Genomic DNA, 21,494 nt, shown 5'->3' with positions numbered 1-21,494 from the left:
TCGTGAACAACAATGGGGACGGAGGGCATCCTTGCTTAAGTCTTCGCTGAATTTCCACAACTTCATTGCATGTCCGGCCTTCTCATACAATTTTTACTTGGTGTTCTCTACATATCTCACTCAGCAGTTCCAGGAAATCGTCATCTGTGCCCTCCTGTATGATAATATCCCAAAGCAACTCCAGAGCTTGCTGAAAGTGGACGTTGCCTATTGTCCGTTCTGGGTGAATATTTTGGCATTCTATTACAATGTAACTTAGAAGGGTATTGGTTTGGGACAGTTGGTTTTCCCGTAATGTTAAGTGGTGCATCGCGAAGCAGGACAGAGGGACACGAAAAGACGAGGACGAGCGCTTACTGCCAATTGAAATTTTATTGTTTGACAAAGAAGTTTATATAGAAAAACAGAAGAAAAGAAGACGCGAAAGTGCGACATAAAACAGAGATATCATCGTCGCCCACTGTTCGCACCGACGTTGTCTAGAAATGCAAACTCCCTTTGCGATAAGACCAGACATGGCTTACTTATATGCATGGGTATCTTTCACGTACCATGCTAGCTGATTCGACAACTACGCGCGTGCGGTCGTCCACGTGCTTAAAAAATTCTTTTGTTTGCTCAAGCACGGGGGCGCAGCTGCGTGGGCTACAATGTAGGGCTAAAAATCTTCCCTTCCGTTCCTATAACATTGTTGGCATGCTCTCGCAGGAGATCGTTTAAGCACCTGTTGGTCTGGCCCACGCAGCATACGGCACAGGTCAAGAGAATTCTGTACACGACGTCCTGCGTACATTCCACATGTCGGTTACGGTGCGTCACTTCACACTGGGCCTTTTGTATCTTGGTAAGGGATGCTTCTCATTGATAGTGAACAAAGCTTGTGTGGGGAAGAAACAGACTGCCCAAGAAAGTCCTTGAAGTAACATAAGAATACTAATCATATTAAAACAGCTCTCTTGCTAGGGATGTAATGCTTCAGCAGCTCAGCTGCCAATTCAAGATCTTCGTTTGTGACCGATTTGTTCGAGGGAAGTGGCCTAACCACGTCTGCTGGAAGATTAAGAAGGTGTTTTTGAGCTACACTGCAGTTATGAGCGCAAAGAAAGTGTGTTCCTGAAAGTAAAGACGTCTGACCTAGTTTTACGAGATGAGGGAAGTTCAAACATGGGCGCTACTTCGAGTGGGAATTCTGCTACTTGATAAAGCACTCGTGGTCACTGTGAGCTGACGCACTTTGTTATTGCCACAAAACGTCTACATAACACCATGCTTTCGCCAACAGTCCACCAAATTCGTGTCGGATAGTCGCTCCATAATCTTCTTCTCCAGCCTGGCGTTCTGTTCTGGCGAGAAATGGTTTTTCCAGTCTCCGACGATGCCCTTGCGGATGAAGCTAGCAGTAGAAGGATTCTTCTGCGAAACCTCGTGGAAGACCCTGAGACCCTCGGGCGCTTCTCCCTCTATTTGCTTGGTGAAGAAATTGGTGAAGTTCTGCAAGGCGTAGTCCTTCATGGATTTGACGTCGCTGTATTTGATCACGTTCTGAAGGATGTCCTCGTTGGCCAGCAGCAACTTGTGGTAGGTCTCGTCGAAGAACTCGGCTATCTTGAGCACGCTCTCTCGCGGCTGGGCCTTCATGTCTTCGTAGTGCAAGAAGAGGACGTTGGGGTCGTTGCGGTGCTCGTACCAACCCAGAACGTGGTCGAAGTAGTCCCCGTAGTCGGTCTCACCGGAGACGAAGATCTCGAAAAAGTCGTCGAACTTGCCGTCGGCGAAGTCGTATCCGGTGAAACCCCGTGTGTGGTAGAACATGGACACGCAAGTGTCCTTAGGATTGCGGCAGACGTAGAGGTACTTGGCCTGCGGATGCATGGGCATGAGGTGGTAAGGGAGGTGCGTTTTAATCACTCCGGGACGTGTCATGTCACGCACACTGTCGGCACCTATCATCTCGATGAAGGGGCTCCTGTTGAAGAACTCCAGGCCACTGGATGGAGGCACGCCTTTGTTGAAGATCAAGAAGCCAATGTGTTGTGTCCACGTTGTTCCGCACTTTGGATACGTGACGACGAACTTGTCGTCTGGCTGCGGCTTATAATTGAGCGCGGAGCGCAGCATTTCGACAGTGAAGTTTCGGCTTAGCCGTATTACACCGTCCATGTCCTGGTACAGTGGGCCATTGGGTAGGCGTACGTCGACGACGGCCATGTTGGACTTGTCAGAAATGGTCAGGTGCGAATTTCGTGTGTATTGGGAACCTGAGGTGATGGTTTGTTGCCTGCAAGGCAAAAAAGTGCGGACAACAGCTTACTTAGTAGAGAAATATATATAAAAAAAAGAAAACAACGCAAATACAGAGGCATCTTATTTTTGGTTTTGTTTTGATTAGGGGACTTTCCGGTCTAACTTGGTTGGTATTTTGCACTTTTGACTTCATGTTTCAAGCGTGTAGCTTCTATGTGGGTCCGAAAATGCTCCATATGTAATTCAAACCTTGCCTTTGCATTTTTGTCGAGAGTGTTAGAGGGCTTGTTTGTAATTTTGTGTCTCATAACGATGAATATTTATATGATCAGCGGTTTTATGAATCTCTGCAATAAATAAAAAAACAATTCTGTGGCTCTTTCTAACACTGTTAATTGCACGAACACTACGCTCTCTAGTAAATAAGATATCTTGTGGTAGGTATATTCAACTTTTTTTGGGGTAATACCGTCAAACGTTTTCGGATAAGCCCACTGAAAGCTGTGTATTCTGACACAAAAGTGATAGGTATTTTATGCGATGCAAAATTAAAAACGCAGAAAACAATAATACGACCCATGCTGGAACGCGAACGCCTATCTGAGACCCACACGGGCGAGTGTCACAGACTCGAGGGATGGCATCAGCTTGCTGTTGGATGCATTTTAATGACGCAGTCACGACGACTGGCTTGCAAGGCCGCTACTCTGAACGCTACTTAACTACAAAGGCATAAGCAAAGTAAATTTTCTTGGAGGTTGGTTATAAAAATGTATTGTCTGTAGTAAAAAAAAAAAAAACAGGAAAAGAAACCATGTCGTAGTTTCGCCCGAAAGGCGAAGCATCGATTGTGATAGCAAATTACTGGACAACTATACAAAGTAAGGATAGAAGTTTTTTGGCCTTATAAACTTGTTAACATAGGCACACTAACTAAACTAACAAGCATGCTGTCACGCGCGCACAAGCAAACTGAACGCGTCTCACTCGATGACCGCGGAAACTATAGCACGCTTTCGCTCGGTGTGCGTTTGCAGTAATACCTATCCAAGATACGGCCTCTGTCTTGTTTAACTTGTCGTGTGGCGGCGGGTATTTGCGTCTGCTTAGTCTGTGATGTTGGGTGATGTCCCTGAACGTGGTCAGCCGATCGTTCCACGACCATTCCGGTTGTTGTTCCTGATGTTCTTCTGATGTTACGTCCTCCCCCGCCGTCGCCACCACACCGCTCTCGGCGGTGGAGGCGGTCACCCAATCGGCCGCGGATGGGCGAGTGAGACGTCGAGCCGCGGCGTCGGCTGGCTCGTTGGCCGCGAGCGGGACGCCGGCGCGGGCCGGGGTCCACAGGAGGAAGACCGTCGCGTTTTCGGCCTCTTACTTTTTGTTGTGCATTGAAGCTCAAAAACAACTGAAACGCCCATGTATTTCGTGCCATACTTTGCGAATTATTATTTCGAAACAGGTGTCATCCTGGAGATTCATTTCAAGTGGACACGTCTTGCAAGGTCACCGGCTAGAATACGTAAATAGGAATATGTGCCGTTAATTAATTAATCAAGAAGTTAACAAGTAAACTTCGGTTAATCAGTTGAATATGTCCTTCGATTTCTCCTGCTAATATTGTCAGCCACTTCGAATTACCCAGCTCATCGATAAGAATTATGCTACCTGCCACAGGGGACTTAAAAAGTATTTCAGGAAACTTAAAAAATAATCACCCCGTATAATGAGAGGTGCATGCACTTCTCAACATTCTTTTTTTTTGACAACAGTTACAGTAAGTCTGCCCTCGCCAAACATCATACATTGCCTTCACCCTCGCAAGGCCTTGTCGTCCAATCCGCTATTGCTGCTATCTCGCTAACTGAAAAAAAAAAAAAAAGCTCCGCGTCATTCAGATTCCAACATTGCGTTGTATCTACGTATTTCTTTATGACGCTAAAGGGAAAGAGAAAAAAATTGAGCAGAAGTCGTAGACGATCATTGTCACTGTAAGCGAATGGCCGACTTCTTCGAGAAAGGCACTCGCTTTAATATAGGAAGGGTGCGCTTGACGACATATTTGTTGTGGTGAGGATGTTCAGGTAGCGTTTGTTGTCCTATTGCGTAATACCGTAGAGAACAGAGCCGTTAACCAGCACATCTCTAGCGGTAGTATAGGTAGACAGCCCATAGGTCTCCAGGACGAGCTACGACAGGTTGGCATACGGCAACGAACGTGGCCCGCTACGCGAGCGCGCGCGCGTTTTGCATCGCCAATTTTGTTCCAGCCTTCGACCACGAAAGGGACGAAAGAACCAAAGAAAGCTATTCTCTTCGCTGTATAGGACAGGAATGTTGATTAGAAAAGCCTCCACTACATTGAAAATAAAGCTTAAGTTCTTTTCTCCTTCCACTATACCGACTTTATCAGTATGAACAAAATTAATCCCGACACCTTGCACATTGGCAAAGACAGAAAATATCGTTAGTGGGGACACGACCGCTACATAAAAAAAAAAAAAAAGGTGCGGCCTGCTGCATTGCGTCGCCGTCAATGGGCGAGCGCGTCTCGGCTAAGTTGACAGTTGCGGCCGGGGGTTGTTTTTGGTGAGGACGCCACTGCTCCGGCACGCAAGGCAGACGATGCCGGTTCGTGCTACAATGTGCTTGCCTCAGGATTTATGCGTGTTGATGTGCTTATTCGTGCGCATTCTCGTGTGCTTGTTTTGTGCGATCGTTTGTGTGAGCAGTTTGCCTCATGTTTCCTGTGCATGAGTACGGTTCTTTGGTGTGCGAGTGTGTGGCAGACGGATTTTTCTAGCGGTGTGATGCCGCAAAGCTCTTGTGTGCCGCTGTGCAACTCGAACGCGAGAAGAGACGCTATTGTGTAGTACCACGAATTCCCCTGCGATCTACAGCGTTGGGAAGCGTGGCTGAAGAATATTTTTCGCCAAGGGCCGTCAGGGAAAGGAAGCAAGTGGGAGCCAAGCGACAGGTCGCTGATATGTTCATTACATTTTACTGAGAATGACTATAAAAAGAACACGAAGATTAGGCTTTTGCTTCCGACTGCGGTCCCGACTGTTTTTCCCGCGATTATATATTAAAAAAAAAAAACTGGAGGCAGAAGGAAGAAACGTACACAAACAACCGCTTGTCATTTTTGCGTATCTTATTTTGCCACCGTTTCCTTACGCGCTACTGATTTCAAGTCATGCATCTTTACCAACCTGCCCAACCTGCCGCACTTGTCAGATTACAGAGATCAAAGAGAGATAGAGGAAAACTTATATTTCAGGAGAAAAGGCGTCAGGGCCCTTTGGCCACCCTCCTCAGTGCCTGTATCACTCACTGCTTCGTCTTGAAGTAACACGTAAATCCACTCCCGATTATTCGTTATAGAGCACTTCTTTTCATTTCAGGTGAGTAGAGTGGGCAGCCTTCATGGGGAGCATTGAGGCCCACTCTACAAAAGATTGACATTCCTAGGGTAGACTTTCCACATATGTGGGGTAATCGGCACTTCTAATAACGACTTCGATATTCAACCCGTAATGGGCAACTATAAAACGCGTATTTTCGGCCTGATTAGAGTCACTGTCGCGCGTACCAACGCAGCTGTGGAAGCGCTTCTCCGTGAACGGCTGTACCTATAGGGAGCCTACATTCAAGCGCTGTGACTGCGTTGCATGTAGGATCCCTAGGTGTACCCGAGTAGTGGCGCCGGAGCGGGCGCGAGGAGAACTAGGCCCGAGACGCCGTTTCGGCGCCACGCAGCAGGCCGCACTTTTTTTTTTTTTTTTTTCATGTAGCAGCGTGGTGGGGACATCAAATGTTAAAGAAAGGTACCGCCGGCAGTGCTACGCGCTTGGGACATCGGCAGAAGCAGTGAACCTACGAAACGTCAAACGTCTAGACCGTAATGAGAGCAGCCCCTTGTCAGGCTATAAACTCAACCTTGCAGAGCGCGATAAATTCCGCTTATTATTATTTTTTTGCGTTGTCTGTTTTACTTTCTGTGGCGCCGACTTTGATCTTGTTGCTCAAGGTAGCTTTTCTTAGGTTGGCGCTGAATTAACCCGGTTAAACTCTGCTGGTTTCTGCAGGTGAAACGCGTATAAGTGTGCTTTGAATGGGGCCCCAAAAGCATCACAAACAATTGTACGCATAATTTGAAACTTCGATGATATTGCTTAATTTTGGTATGGTAAATATAGTCGGCCTTAAAGAGTCCTATTGAGCGACGATTTAGTAGCGCACCCTGACAGAATATCAGATATAAAATACTGAGGCACTACCACATACTCTTATTAAGAGTGGGGACTTGGTTAGCCAGAGAAAACGAAGAAACGAAAGGGTCGAGGAAATATAGCACTCTGAAATTTCCAAAGCCTGCAGTCATGCTGTCATATCTCTTGAAAGAGTTATTTCGGGGCTAGACACTTGTTTATGTACGGGCATATAAGAATCAAATCGTATTCTAGACTACGTGAAGGCTCAAACTGCAAATGGTTCCAAACTTTTCTTTCTGCGCATAAACGGCACAATGTGCAACTTGTGACGTACGACACACAGCTGTCATGAGCACCGCTGTTTGAGTGTTAAACTATACTTCCGCAGCATAATCAGCGTTGCCCCATCAAACAAACCGTAACAAAGTTTTGAAACGGTACTCAATACGCAAGAAAAAGATGTTATTATACTGCTGTTTCTCAGTTATTACAGAACGAATTCAAACAAACTATCAGTTCTTGAAACACAGCGCTCGTCCTGTGTTCTCTCCCCCCCTCCCCCCTCCCTCTTTTTCTTTGGTTTGCCGCCGTTTTCCGTGCTGATACAAAGAATGCATGAATTTCAACTGCCCCAGCTTTCCACCCTACTGCATTTCGGTTAAACTTCTATATTATTGCGTGTGCAATTTGCCTAGTCGAATTATGCGATAAATAAAGCGGGCTGGAATGAATTGTGAAATTGTATTTGCCGCTTGGAATAGTTGAACCCCTCAGAGCCCGAACACCGTTTCACATCAAAGAAAATTAAAACAACTTGTTACCACGGTCTGATTTACGTCCGGTCTGAGACCGTGCTGAACCCACGGTCTGATTATGAGGGACGCCGTATAGTGGGGTATTCCGGATTAGAAGAGATTTTCTACTCTTGCCCACGCTGTGGTCTACTTCTCGCAGCCACGCACCTAGCGTGCAATTTGGCATTCAGAAGCGGAGCATGTGAGGACATAAGGATGCGCGTGCTAAACAGCGAACTGAACAGATTCTCCCACAGTTTTTGAGAGTAAAGATGGCGAAAGGACTCGTACTCCTAGGCAGCTGCACGTTCGTTCGCAGTGCTCAAGCAGTGACCAAAGCTTATATTAGAGCAGCGGGGCTAAAAGTGATGTGCTGGCTCTTACGTTGCTTTAGAGCTACCGCAACCGCTGACGCTGACTGAATCTGAACGTGCGCACTTAATCAGAAACCCTCGAAACACTGATACCGCCTTCATCGTACCGCGAAAGGGCGTGCTCCACACAAATGTATGGCTATCTGCCAAGTCTGCTACGTGATGGCTTAAGGAGTGTAAAGCAATGTTTTTTTATGCGAGACGAATATGTTTCATCTGAGAACTACGACGTTATGTAACTACAACGTAACGTTGCAACGTTGCAACGTTACAGCGTTTTTCATGGAGGCTCCAATTAGATATTACACAGCATTATCGATGTGAAAATAATTATTGCAATTTCTTCACAGGCAAGCAGCGTCACCGTTTCAAAATGACATCGTGACAGCAATGACTTGGAAGCGGCCTCCGCAACTCGGGTCATGTGCAGTTAGAATTTCATACCTGCAAGAACTGTGCAAGCTCACCCTAGAACTCACTTTACGTCGATAGCTCCGAGTATAGCGCGTTCCGTGATTCAAGATAATCTAATACACGCAAGGCAATCATCGCAAAGCACCTGCAGCAGACGCTTGTACACGGCGTCGACGCGGGACAACACAGTCTGCTGGCCGGCAAACTGGACCTAGGCGTCCTTGTACTCACCTTCGTAAGCGTGGATACTACCTCCGTTCTTATCCGAGTGGGGTCCGGCCGGCAGTCGTCGCTGAACGTGTACGACTGTTTCTGCTTTAACGGCAGTGCGGAGTTGCCTGTCGCGAAAACGTGTCAGCTCCCCACAAACTCTCGGCACGCTCGAAGGGACTTACGTCGAGGCCGACGGAGGCCGCTCGCGTCCAACGTGATTATTACCTTCACTCTCCACGTCTTACGAGCGGCCCCAGCTGCAAGCAAGCAGAGCGAGAGGGCCTCTAAACGCGGTCGCTGGTTCAGTACGTACCGAAGGCTCCCTTGAGTGGTTCTCTCTCTCTCTCTCTCTCTCGCTTAACGAAAGCGAAAGCGCCCAGGATAAATTCCTCGCGCCAGCCGCGTGCGTCAGTGATGATGAAACCGCGACTGTGTCAGACAATCCGGCGAGAGTATTCAAATTGCGTCATCGGCTGCGGCGCTTGTTGGGCTGCCACGGTTCACTGCGAACGGTATCACTTTCGCGGGATTCTACGCTAATACGAGCCGACGGCGTGCAGCTTCTTAGTTTCTCTCGAAGGGTACCGCCATATCCGGAGGACGTTTTACATCCGCTGGTAATTTCGATGCGTACTTCGGAGTCTGACCTGGGTTACCAGTTTATCTACACATCTGTATAGATGCTTCGTAGCACTTCTCTTTGAGCACACGAAAAGCGCACTAGGACACCGCGCCGATCAAAAACGAACGCGTCAACATAGCCATGCATATCTGCTGACACATGTATAACTACCATCAATGCATGTCAAATATGTCGATACACCTGACAGTTAGTTCTAAAGATGGGACCCATTGTGAGCCTTAAGATGTGGCAGGTGCATTATATACAGTGTGTCCCAGCTATCACGCAGCACGATTAAAAAAAAAAGAGGAATGGCCTTACGCGAAGCAAACCTAGTGCGTATTGTTTCCAGTACAGTGGAGTAGCCGCCAGTAATTGTTTAGTTACTGAGATTTAATTAGGTAATTGTAATTAATTATCCAACTCGAGAAGTACTGTCCTAATTATCAAAGTGTCAATGAGAAAATTCTAGAGCAACGTGAAAAACTCCCGATACAGCTTTCTTTTGCTCAATACGTGCTACATAAAAGTGTTTTTCCGAGCGTGAAAGAAGCGCGCTAATGCACGCAAAGAGCCTCGAGCGGCCAGTCGCGCGGCACTTCTGCTTGTATTCGCGAGCTTCTTTCACACTCGGAAAAGCACATTTATATAGCACGTATTGAGCAAGAGAAAGCTCTATCGGGAGTTTTTCATGTTGCTCTACAATTTTCTCATTGACACTTTGATAATTAGGACAGTACTTCTCGAGATTTTTTTTTTATTCAAGTACCCTAAAGGCCCATAGGGCATTACATAGGGATGACACAATGAATCATTCTTCTTCTTCTTCTTTCTGGGGTTTTACGTGCCAAAACCAGTTCTGATTATGAGGCACGCCGTAGTGGAGGGCTCCGGATTAATTTTGACCACCTGGGGTTCTTTAACGTGCACTACAACGCAAGCACACGGGCGTTTTTGGATTTCGCCTCCATCGAAATGCGCACAATGAATCAATAAGTGACAGTAGACGCATTCAAACAGGTAATACATGTTAAAATAAAAACAAGAACACAAGCGGAAGAAAAAATCAAAGAGAAACAGTAAAAGCTGTTACAACAACACATCACAAACCTTGAAGACACCTACAACCATTAAAAGGGGTGTAACACAAAATCAAGGTTACTCTGAATGAGTAATTAAAAAAAATTCTTGTTAAAATAGGCACACATAACAGCAGATACAGCATGTTACAATAAAAAATATAAATACATGTAAAATAATAATAGAACTAATAGTAATTAAAAATAAGCAGTACAAGGAACTTGGTGCTCACCTAAAACAAAGCCAAGTGCTCAAGGAACATCAAAATATATTGATGAAAAAAATGAAGTGACAAAAAAAAACAAAAAAAAAAAACACTAAACCACAATGACGCCTTGAACGATTGAGCAAGAAAAGCCTATGGTACTTCAAAACAGTCTTTTAGTTTTGCTAGGCAATCATCATGACTTAGAACGGATACGATTTCATTTGGTAACTTATTCCAGTGATATATTGCGAGAAAGAGAGGCGAATGACTCAAGAAGTTAGTGCGCGCCAGAACGGGCTGCACTTTAAAGGGATGATCAAGGCGCGGGAAGACACGAAGGGCGGGCCTGATGTGGCATGCGCTGAAAGACGACCTGCAGTGATGAAGCCTGTGAAAATGGGAAAGAAGTGCTACGAGTCTACGATTTTCTAGAGAGGGAAGATTTAGAGAACTTTTAATGGTCGGTGATGCTGGACGTTCGTGAGTAATTTTATGCAATGGAAGCGGGCTGCTTTGTTTTGGACTGACTCGAGCTTGTTAATGAGGCACGACTGATGCGGGTTACAAATAAAGGACGCGTACTCCATTTTTGAACGAACCAGCGTCGTGTACGCTAATAATTTAGTGGACTGGTTTGCCGAGTAAAGGTTACGCCTGATGTAGCCAAGGGTTTTGCACGTGCTGCTAGTAATCGGATCAATGTGTCGATTCCACGAAACGTTTGAAGAAAAATGAATTCCTAAGTATTTTATTGTGTGAGCATGAGCAATAGCAATCCCGTTCATCGAGTAATGGGTTAGCTGTGGGTTAGAAGTTCTAGTGAAAGCAATAGCCTTAGTTTTTGAAACATTTATTTCCATTTTCCACTTTCGACACCAGTCCGTAATTTTCGCGAGGTCAGATTGCAAAGTGTAAGCGTCGGAAGGGTTAGTTATTCGTCTATAAATTACACAATCATCTGCAAATAGACTAACTGTAGATTTAATGTTACTGCTGATGTCGTTGACATAAAGCAGGAATAAAATAGGCCCCAGTACAGAGCCCTGCGGCACCCCTGATTTAACTAGGGATCGCGCAGAAGAAAATTTATTAGCAGTTACAAATTGGTACCAGTTCGTTAAAAAGTTGTTAATCCAAGTAGTGGTCCTACTATTTATATTAAAACAGCTAAGTTGCATTAATAAACGGTTATGAGCTACCTTGTCGAACGCCTTCGCAAAATCAATAAATATGGCGTCTACTCTTGATGAGTCATTAATAGCTTGGTATAAGTCGGAGACTAGCTCGAATAACTGCGTCGCACATGAACGACCCTGCTGAAACCCGTGTTGGTTAATGAAAAGAAGATTGTGCTCTGTTAGGTATTTCATAGTTGCTGATGAAATAATGTGTTCTAATAGTTTACATGGAATGCTGGTCAGTGAAATGGGTCTGTGGTTAGAGACAGATGATGGGTCACCGGACTTGAAGATTGGAATTATTTTGGCTATTTTTCATCCGTCAGGTACGCATCCTGAATCAATAGATTGTTGAAAAAGACAACCGAAAATGCGGGATGTCACTGGTTTAGTTATTTTTAATAGTTTTGGACAGATTCCGTCAGGACCGGTAGCCGAGCTGTTAAAAAGACGATCAATAGCAGCTTCGATGCCCTTCTGAGTGATTACGATATCATTCATGATGGAGGTAACAGAACCGACGTAAATATTAGCGGGAACAGGAAGTTCACTTGTGAAAACGGAACAAAAGAAAGAATTTAATGCAGTAGCGACCTCTGATGGTGGAAGGAACTCGTTGTCTTTCGTTATGGATATGAAGCAGGATGATGACGGTTTGGGGTTTATTACTTTCCAGAATTTTTTTGTGTTGTTTGCTAACATGTTGGAAATATCATGGTTAAAAGATTTGTCTTTAGCTGCTTCAATTTCGGTTTTGAATAACTTTGACTGCTCCAAATAGCACTTCCAGGCATCATCAAATGTCGACAGCTTAGCTTTTGAATAAGAACGTTTCTTTTTATTAATACAGCGCGTTACATGAGAGGTGAACCACGCGCTTCCAGTAGACAGAGTTATTTATATTTTTGGGATGTACTTTTCTTTAAGTTCAGTCAACTTGCTACAAACAATCGTCCATTTATCATAGCTATCACGATCATGCCTGTCACTCAGGAATTCACCACAAAAAGACGAGAGCTCGCTGGTGATCATTTCGACATTTGCGCGCGCATAATCATAAATTGTTTTCTTTGCTTGTACTCTTTTTTTTACGCTTTAGCTCGTATTCACAATGGAGGACGTTGTGATCACTGATGCCCTCTAACGCATGAACAGACACGTTGGCGGGTTCAGTGGTCAGCACAAGATCCAAGATAGCACCCCCCCCCCCCCCCCCCCCCCTTGTTGGCAAGGAAACTATTTGGCTTAATCCGTATGCAGAAATCATATCGACGAAATCCTTACATTCAACTTTCCTTGGGCCGCCTTCGGCTGTGCCCGTCCGCCAGTTAATTTCGGGGTAATTAAAGTCACCCGCAAGAATAATAGGTGAGCCAGGAAATTTGTTACACACAAAGGTTAACGACTCGTTTAGCAATTTAATAAATGTGTCCTGTGAGTCAGGCGGGCGGTAACAAACCCCAATGGCACAAGTTACACATGAAAGCTGGAGCATGACCCACAAAATTTCAATACCGGAACCCGTGTCAAGTAGGCGCGCTTGAAATTTATTGTTTACTGCAATTATAACACCACCGCCTCGCGTTTCAGCCCTGTCTTTTCGAAACAAAACAAAGTTTTTAGAAAAAGATAATTCTTTGTCGGACACATCGCACGACAGCCATGTCTCTGTTCCCAGTATTATATCAGTACAGCAGGACTCTACAAACGCACAAAGGTGATCCTGTTTTCTGAAAAGACTTCTAAAATTTGCCACAATTATGGACAGCATTTTGTTTTCTGCAGTGATGTGACGTCAGTTGCCATTCGTGGGAGCATCGTGTATAGGAATGGGGACCACTTCATTGCTTGAAGGGTCGACCGTGAAAATACCGTTATCGATTATAAGCTTATCAAACTGTAGTTTATATTTCTGCTGGCGATTAGCACGCGCGAAATCACGGGGCGTTTTCCTGATCAGTTGCATTCGAGGTGAAAAATCTTCCTCGATCCAGACGCGCGGGGTTACCAGGTCTTTTAGTTTGAAAGCGCTTTTCAGGATATTGCTTTTATCTTTGAAGTTGAGAAATATTACCACAACAGGCCGAGTGCGATCGGGTTTACGTTGGCCGACTCGATGAGCTCGCTCTATTTCACCTGGTTGAATGCCCAAGTTTGTCGTGACAAATTCAGAAATCAGTTTATCCATATCGCTCCCCTTTTCAGCAGTCTGCTCAGGAACACCCTCGAATACGAGGTTGTTTCGCCTCATTAGATTATTCGAATGAGGCGAAACTCATTCGATTATTCGAGCCTCATTCGATTATTCAAGTTAGATAATTATTTACAATTGCCTAACTAAATCTCAGTAACGAAAACATTACTGGCGGCTACTCCACTGCACTGCAAACAATACGCACTAGGTTTGCTTCGCGTAGGGCCGTTGCTCTTTTTTTAAATCGTGCTGCGTGATAGCTGGGACACCCTGTGTATGACTGACTGAGTCACAGCACTGCATCATCAGTGAACTTGAAGCGCGAATAAAAAGAAGGAAAAATGTTGAGATGCGAGGGCCGCCGCTGGAAGCGCAATAGCTTTCTTTGATCGTTCTTGCGGCGAAAGACGGATCACGTGACATCGTTTCGCCGCGGCGAGAGCGCACGCGGCATAGAAAGGACCATTTTGATTGTCACTTCCTCTGTCCGCAAACGTTGCTCCTTGCATAGTTGAACTGCCGTTTTGTTAGTAGGCAATAAGTTGCTCGAGGCCTTCTAGAGATACTTCTTAACAGCGAAGCTGTTAAAGCTGGAGGAGAAGCGTGCGAAGTCCGCAGAAAACTCCGCACCGTTGCCTAGCAACAACCAAGCCACAGCTGTGCACCACCTGGCCCAACCTCGCCTAACCGTGCATGCGACGATGCAGTTGCAACGCAGCAGCCGCCGCCAAGCCATGCCCACCGACGGCAACACTCCGCGCAGCCGCTGCGCCGAGCTACCGCAGCAGCTGGTAAAGCGTTTCCCGCGACGCCGAAGCTACCGAAAATAGCTGGTACGCGTCACCTAGCAACCGTCTACGTCATAACTGACGTAAATACCCAGTGTGTATGCGCTTGGCCTCGAAGTTCGCCATAAAAGGGGCTGCGCCTAGTCGTGTCAACTCTCGCTAGACATCGAGCGGCTAACCTCCAACGCGTTCGGCGTCGGCAAGCAACAGCGTTCTTGGCACTGTGCCAACCTTGGCTAGCTTGCTTGCGTTTGTGGCATGCCAGGAACGCTGCCGCTCGTAGGCGCCGTCGCGTCCAGCGCTAGTCACGCGGAATGTCGCGAAAGGGAAGGTACCTCCGAAAATGATCGCTCGAGAATACCTTCCCTACATGCGTAGGTAAGTTAAAAAGTATGCTTGAAATTACAAAAAGAAACAACAGCTTGGCCTCGGAGTTTACAATAAAAACGGGCAAGTTTGCACGAGGTCGTGAAAAGCTTAGGCACAGCGAGACTGTCGATACTCAAGTCCAGTAATGGAAGTGATAGCAAAATAGTAGGCCAAGCAAAACCTACTTACAAACTTAGCAGCAACCAAGTTAATGCCTAGCAGTTAATACCTAGAGGATCGACAGTTTCGCTGTACCTAAGCTTTGCAGGACCGAGTGAAAACTTGCCCGTTTTTTGCACGTCAGGCCGGAGTACACTTATGCCCATTTCATCCAGTGGATTTCCGGCGGCGGCGAGAATCGAACCCACAACCTCCCGCAGCTCAGGCGGCGCTCTACAACGTGCCCACTTCGTCTTTTTGGCAGCCAAACGCACTGCCTGTCTTTCGCGTATCTGATGGTTTAGGAAGTTCTATGTCTGGAGGTTTTCTAACCCTCCACGCGCGGACCACGCATGCGCCGTTGTTAGCGGGATAGCAAGGCGACGGCACGAACGCACCTCGGGTGTCCATATTGCTACGAGGCGCTACAGTAGCGAACGATCATGACAAGACCAACGAGTCGCCGATAGTCGCGCGCACGGGATTCATCTTGTATGCCTGTCTCCTGCCCATTGTATATGTTGCGTAAATATATTGTTACGCGTCTTTTCTTCCCGTAAGATTTTGGTGGAGCGTGCGGGGTTTCAAGACGGATTTACGCAGCGGACGCTCCTTGGCTGCATCTACAATGCCAGCTCAAGGCGGGGACGAGCATGCTTCGGGCAAGCTGCCAACCGTGCCTCAACCAACCACCGCCAACCACCCCGCTGTCTTCACACAACTGCGTGACCCAGGTGCCTTTTCCGGCTCTGACAACGCCGATGTCGAAGATTGGTTTCACCTGTACGAACGGGTGAGCACTAGCAACAACTGGGGCGCGACTCTGATGCTAGCGAACATCATATTTTACCTGACGGGCACGGCACAAGTGTGATTTCTGAACCACGAGCAGGAAATTATGAGCTGGGAGGTTTGTGCGCAAACGCTCATCGATCTGTTCGGCAAGCCCATCGGACGCCGTCGTGCTGCGCAGAAGGAACTTGCATGCCGAGCTCAGACTTGCACTAAGTCCTATGTGACGTACATTCAGGAAGTGCTCGCGCTTTGCCGCAAAGTCGATGACCAGATGCCAGAAGCGGAAAAGGTTGCGCATATCCTCAAAGGTATCACGGATGACGCGTTTACACTCCTGGTTTTTAAGAACTCATCCACAGTGCGAGACGTCATCAGTGAATGCCGACGATTTGATGAAGCAAAAAGTCGCCGCATTACTCCGAACTTTACCCGTCTTCCGAACCCGCCTGCGACGTCTAACTGCGAGGACCTTCGTCTCCCACCCGTTCCACCCTTTCCTACTGCATCGGACAATATTCTGCGTATATTCTGCCGCGAGATTGAAGCTGCCTCCCCCAGCATAATTGCTACCACATTTGATAACCACGCAGATCCAATGCAATGTTTGAGTCTAAACGATGCGAAGCTTGCTCAAGCATGACTGGAAAGCGAGCTTTCCAGTGCGGCCATCGTTCAACTTATCGATGTAGCAGCGGTACGGGATGACGCACGCATGGCCTTGTCGCCTATAGCTCTTAGCCTTGCGTGTAATGAGCACACACGCGATGTGTGATTCTTGTAGACGGAAGAATGTTGATGAGAGGTGCATCCACAGAGAACTACGTGCGACACATATGTATATACATCTATATACATATATATATACATATTCCCTGCGTCACAGAGGCACACACCCAATCTAGAGAGATGGCTAATAATAATAATATCAATCAATCAATCAATCAATCAATCAATTAATCAATCAATCATTTATTTATTGTGGCCAGGAACAACCATGCGGTCTGAGTGCTGATGCTCGCATACAGAAAAAAAATGGCAGGGGAATATCAGTAAAACAGACCAATGAATAAAAGTGACAATCTTGAGAGGAAGAGTGAACATAAAAGGCGCAAAATGAATCCATAAGAGAAGGCAGGATAAGGGTAGTTGAACAATATGTGAAACTATGAAATTATGACAGAGCAACGCAAAGCTCAGAAAAGAACAAAGACAGAGTTGTGAAAAATATCAAGGGCGTGAAAGTGGGCGTTATAAAGACTCTGTATTCTATGGACGGTTGAATGTTTGTGATGACAGGCAAGAACATGAAAAGTTCCATGTTCTCTGGTGATCTTGAGCGGAATACGAAAAATTATACAACTGAGGAGTTCGGGGCACATGAGGATACCGTGAAGGAGTTTGAAAAGAAACAGAAGGTCAGCGCGATGACGTCGGCAGCGAAGTAAGGGCAAGGACAATAATCTGACAGTGCTAGAGCAAGGCCAGCGTCCGTATTAGCAAAGTGGTAATGATATATATGCTTAGAAACATTTTTTCAGGATCCAACCTATAATGTGACTGTTGGATCTAGAAATGCTGTTCCAGAGGACCGACGCGTCTTCGAATTGAAGACAGATGGTAGTGTACAACTTACGGAACGGTGTAGGAGAATTGAATTCTCTCAACAGTCTGCAAACAGAGCCAAGAGCGCGCATGCCCCGCATTGCAAGGCGTTTAGTGTGAGCTGAAAAGTGTAAAGTTGTATCAAAAAGTACATCGAGATCAGTGATCTCGCGGACCTTACACAATGGTACAGAATATACTAAATAAGAAAAAGACAAGCTTGCTGTTTTGCGGGTGAAAGTCATGACCGTGGTCTTAGCAGTATTCAAGGTGAGGTTATTGTCTGTGCATTATTTAGAAAATAAAAACAGATGAGACTGCAGGATGCGACAGTCATTAACAATATGAACTGCCTTAAACCTATTGATGTCATCGGCATACCGAAGGAATGATGGCGAAAGAAGGAATTCCGAATGGCGGACAGAACGTCATTAATAAAAATTAAAAAACGGAGTGGTCATAACACTGATCCTTGAGGAACGCCGATAGTTGCCATGTAAGAAGATGTTTGGCCGTCGACGTTAACCAAACATGATCTATCACTAAGATAACTCCATAAGAGATTTACAAGGGACGAGTCAACACCTAATTGCGTAAGCATGATTAGAAGCAGTGAGTGGCTGACCACATCAAAAGCTTTGCTGAGATCTCAATAAATGTTGACTATTTGCCCGCTTTGAAGTACCGGCGTGGAGATATGTGTCATGAAGCTTGCGAGACGTGATAGTGGAGTGGCCGGTGAGAACTCCATGCTGATTCGGAATCAATGCGTTCTTTACAGTAAAATACAATATATGTTGTGAAAAGCAAGCTCAAAAACCTTAGACGTTGCACAGAGAAGAGAAATCGGGTGATCATTCGAGACATCGGTTTTACAGCCAGACTTAAATATAGGAAAAACACTAGCAGTTTTCCACATTTAAGGGAAAGTGGAAGTATTCAAAGACTTATTAAATATAGATGTCAATACTGGGGCGAATATACTGCCGTAGGCTTTTAAAATTGCAGAGGGGACGCCATCAGGGCCGCAGGATAGGAAAGGCTTTAGGCGCTTAAGGCATTCGCCTATGAGCTTTTCATCAAATAACACAGGAGTATATTTAGGAGCCGTCGTCTGCTGCTGACTGACACCAGCGTTGAAACCTGAAGCTTTATATAAGGATGAGAATTGGGCAACAAAACAATCCGTGACTGCCTGGACTTGCACTCTTCAAGAGTCCGAGCAGGCGAAAACACTGTTCGCGATTATTAGAGCGCCTTGCGGATATACTTCCAAAATTCCGCCTGCCGGTCGGAGGCGCTCTTCTCGAAGAATGCAATATATGAGTCATGATCCCGCTTATAAAGGCGTTTGCAGAGAGTAAAAAAAAAAATAAAAAATAAAAAACGGAATTCTTCTTTCCGCTCACTAGGCATAGGTCTTCTGGATTTACGGTGCGCGCGATCTTTATACTTTAGGGCCGTTATTAGTTCAATGAGAACCAGTGGGGATATTTAGAGCGTTTAGTACTGTACGGACTAAGGTATTTGCGCATACTGTTCAATACAAGCCTCGTAAAATGATCTACTTGATCATCGACATTGGTTTTATCTGTGACCAGTGACCAATCGGTGGTGGACAAGAAATCGCATAAGCCAACATAAGCTCTACGCTTGAAAGCAAGGCGAGAAGATTCATTGATGTCAGGGGCGGAGTTCTGCCTCAACGCTGACACAGAGGCAGTTATCTTTAGTGATGGGTGAAACTTATCGGAACGCACAAGAGAAATGTCAGAAAGGGAGACATCTATAACTTGAGCATTCGAGAGGCAAATGTCTAAAACGTTGCCACAGGAATAGGCGATCCAGTTGTGCTGCTGAAGAGAACAGAAGGACAAAGTCCTGCAACAGGCTGCATTTGTTCTCTATTTAATGATTATAATGAGAATATGTAAGAGTGCCCCATTAATTCTTGGTGTGTTAAAACCCCAAGAAGGATCACTCTGTGCTTGCTATGGGAGGATAAAACACTTCCAATAGAAGAGATAAAATCATCAAACAAGACAGGTGAAATATTCGCTGGTACATAGAAATTTCCGATTAACAATTTTTCACAGCGTGCTAGGCCTGACTTCAAGCCCCCCAAATTGATTCCTGTACACTTTCTATGTAATTGCACCTTACACATCTCAGTGAACTGTCAACAGCAATCAGTACGCCACCACCTTTTTGTTTCAATCCACGGAAGTCCCGGACCCCGGTCACTGCAGAAGACGTTCTAATGTGGTGGAAAAAAAAAATCTGAAGACAGAATTTCACTGCAGAGCCAAGTTTCGGGAATAACAAATATAGGAAAATAAGACGAAATGACATTGAAAAAAATTCACGCGCCTTGGTGCCAAGTTCCCGAGCGTTTTGGTAGAAAATGTCCAAATTGCACACCACTTTGATCTTTGGGGGTTATCTCGGAAGCATGAAGCATGCCATCGTGTAGCACCCCACGGAACGGCTTGACGGACAAATACATAAGCAGCTGCCTTGCCACAACATTTTGGGATCTGGCGCCGACATGGCTACCAGAAGTTTACGCCTACTTTTTATGCAGATGATGTCCGCTACTTACGTGTTCGCCAACTTGACGTGTCCCCGGCGCGACGAAACCACCGGATTGACAAACAGCTGCACGGCCCTTCGCTTTCCGGTTCGACGCGGAACACTGGACACGACAGCTTTCGACTTTGATGGCACCTGCCCAACACTTCGCTTCTCGAATCGACAAAGAACACTGGATGCAACAGCGACACCTACGGTCGATCAACTCGCCTGCTGGCAACAAGGGTCACCCCTGGACGGGAAAATACATAAGCAGCTGCCTCGCCACACCACTCTGGGATCTGACGCCGACATGGCTACCAGAAATTTATGCCTACTTTTTATGCAGGTTATTTATTCCTACCGTTTTGTGAATGGCAAGCCATGTAAAAAATCGGCGTCAGATCCCATTGCATGCTTACTGTTCGCTGCAAGCAAACTGTCTTATTTTGGGTCAAGTTGCATTTTCAGCCCTGGATGTTTGTCTAAGATTTACTTGCTGCTTTCTGGAGATGCACAACAAAATCCAGGACCCCTTTCAGCTGAACAAGAACAGCAAATGTTTCAAGCTATTATGAAAATTCCATTGGTGATGCAATGGCAGTCCGACATACTAGATAAGATCCGCTGCCTTCGAGCATTAGCAGCAAGCTATGGAACAAAAGATAAACGATTTTAGTGTCAAAGTTCAACTCACTGAGGAAACCGTGTCACGGGTCACATCACTGCATCACACGATAGAAAGGATTTCATCTCCTGTTGACTCGGCCACTTCTGCACTTGCCTCAATGCGTGATAGCCAACACGACATAGAAAATAGGTCTCGCCGGAATAACTTGATTTTTTTCGGCCTTCCCGACACCGCGGGCTGAATGGGCTGAATCAGAATAAAATATTGCGTCCTTCTGTACAGAGAAATTAAACGTATCACTCGAACTAACATCTATGGAGAGAGCACATAGAATAGAGCGGTATTTTGAGCACAAGAAGAGAGCATTATCAGTAAAATTTATATCCTTTAAAGAAAGACAATGTGTCCTTGCGGCCACCTCGAGGCTAAAAGGAACAGGATTTGGCATTAGTGAAGACTGCTCAAAGAAGGTTCGTTTTGAACGCAAGAAGTTGTTTCTGTTTGCTAAATCACGTGGCGGTGACTTCAAACGTATCTTAAATAAGCTCAAAATAGGAAAAAAGACCTACAAGTATAATGCTGGTACTGATGACGTAAACGAGTTAGACGGATAGCCATCACAGTTCGCTACATCTCGGAAGACAGTGCACAACCTGAATTTCATTGTTGTGAATTGTCAAAGTCTAAAAAAAAAAAACATGAGTTTGAATCTCTTTCGAAATTCACAAGACATCTTGTAGTGATTGGCATAGAGTCATGGCTAGATATACTTCAGTCTACAACGGGGAAATACTTCTGTCAGACTACACTGTGTACAGAAAAAACCGCAACAGCCACGGTGGTGGTGTTTTTGTTTTGATCCACAGCAGTCGGAACAGCACTCCTATCAACGTAGAAAGCTGCCTTTGTGAAACGGTCTGGTGTAGGGTGATGCACGCAAACAGCCACTTCGTAGCAATTGGATCGCTCTATACAGGCCTCCAGTGCAGGTCACCGGAGCCTTTCTTTCAAACGAATGACATCCTGCTCTCGTTAAACACGACA

The 21,494-nt window shown here is 45.7% G+C and overlaps 1 protein-coding gene across 2 annotated transcripts; it reads right to left on the bottom strand.

Annotated features, from left to right (window-relative positions):
• Window positions 1-359: 359 nt before the first annotated feature.
• On the bottom strand, window positions 360-20,063 carry LOC119461503 (sulfotransferase 1C4). 2 transcript variants are annotated; one of them, XM_049673129.1, is made up of 2 exons: window positions 19,851-20,063; window positions 360-2,278 (listed from the first exon to the last, which is right to left on the bottom strand). In XM_049673129.1, the coding sequence occupies exon 2, from the start codon at window positions 2,206-2,208 to the stop codon at window positions 1,255-1,257; it is 954 nt and encodes a 317-aa protein (XP_049529086.1). In that variant the 5' UTR covers window positions 2,209-2,278; window positions 19,851-20,063; the 3' UTR covers window positions 360-1,254. The 2 variants fall into 2 exon arrangements, with proteins under 2 accessions (XP_049529086.1, XP_037578767.1); XM_037722839.2 differs by lacking the exon at window positions 19,851-20,063 and adding an exon at window positions 8,272-8,571.
• Window positions 20,064-21,494: the final 1,431 nt, after the last annotated feature.

This window comes from Dermacentor silvarum, chromosome 8, assembly GCF_013339745.2.
Source record: "Dermacentor silvarum isolate Dsil-2018 chromosome 8, BIME_Dsil_1.4, whole genome shotgun sequence".
Classification (NCBI taxonomy): domain Eukaryota; kingdom Metazoa; phylum Arthropoda; class Arachnida; order Ixodida; family Ixodidae; genus Dermacentor; species Dermacentor silvarum.
The sequence above is the reverse complement of the archived record's forward strand: the minus strand, read 5'-3'. Positions and strand labels throughout refer to the sequence as shown.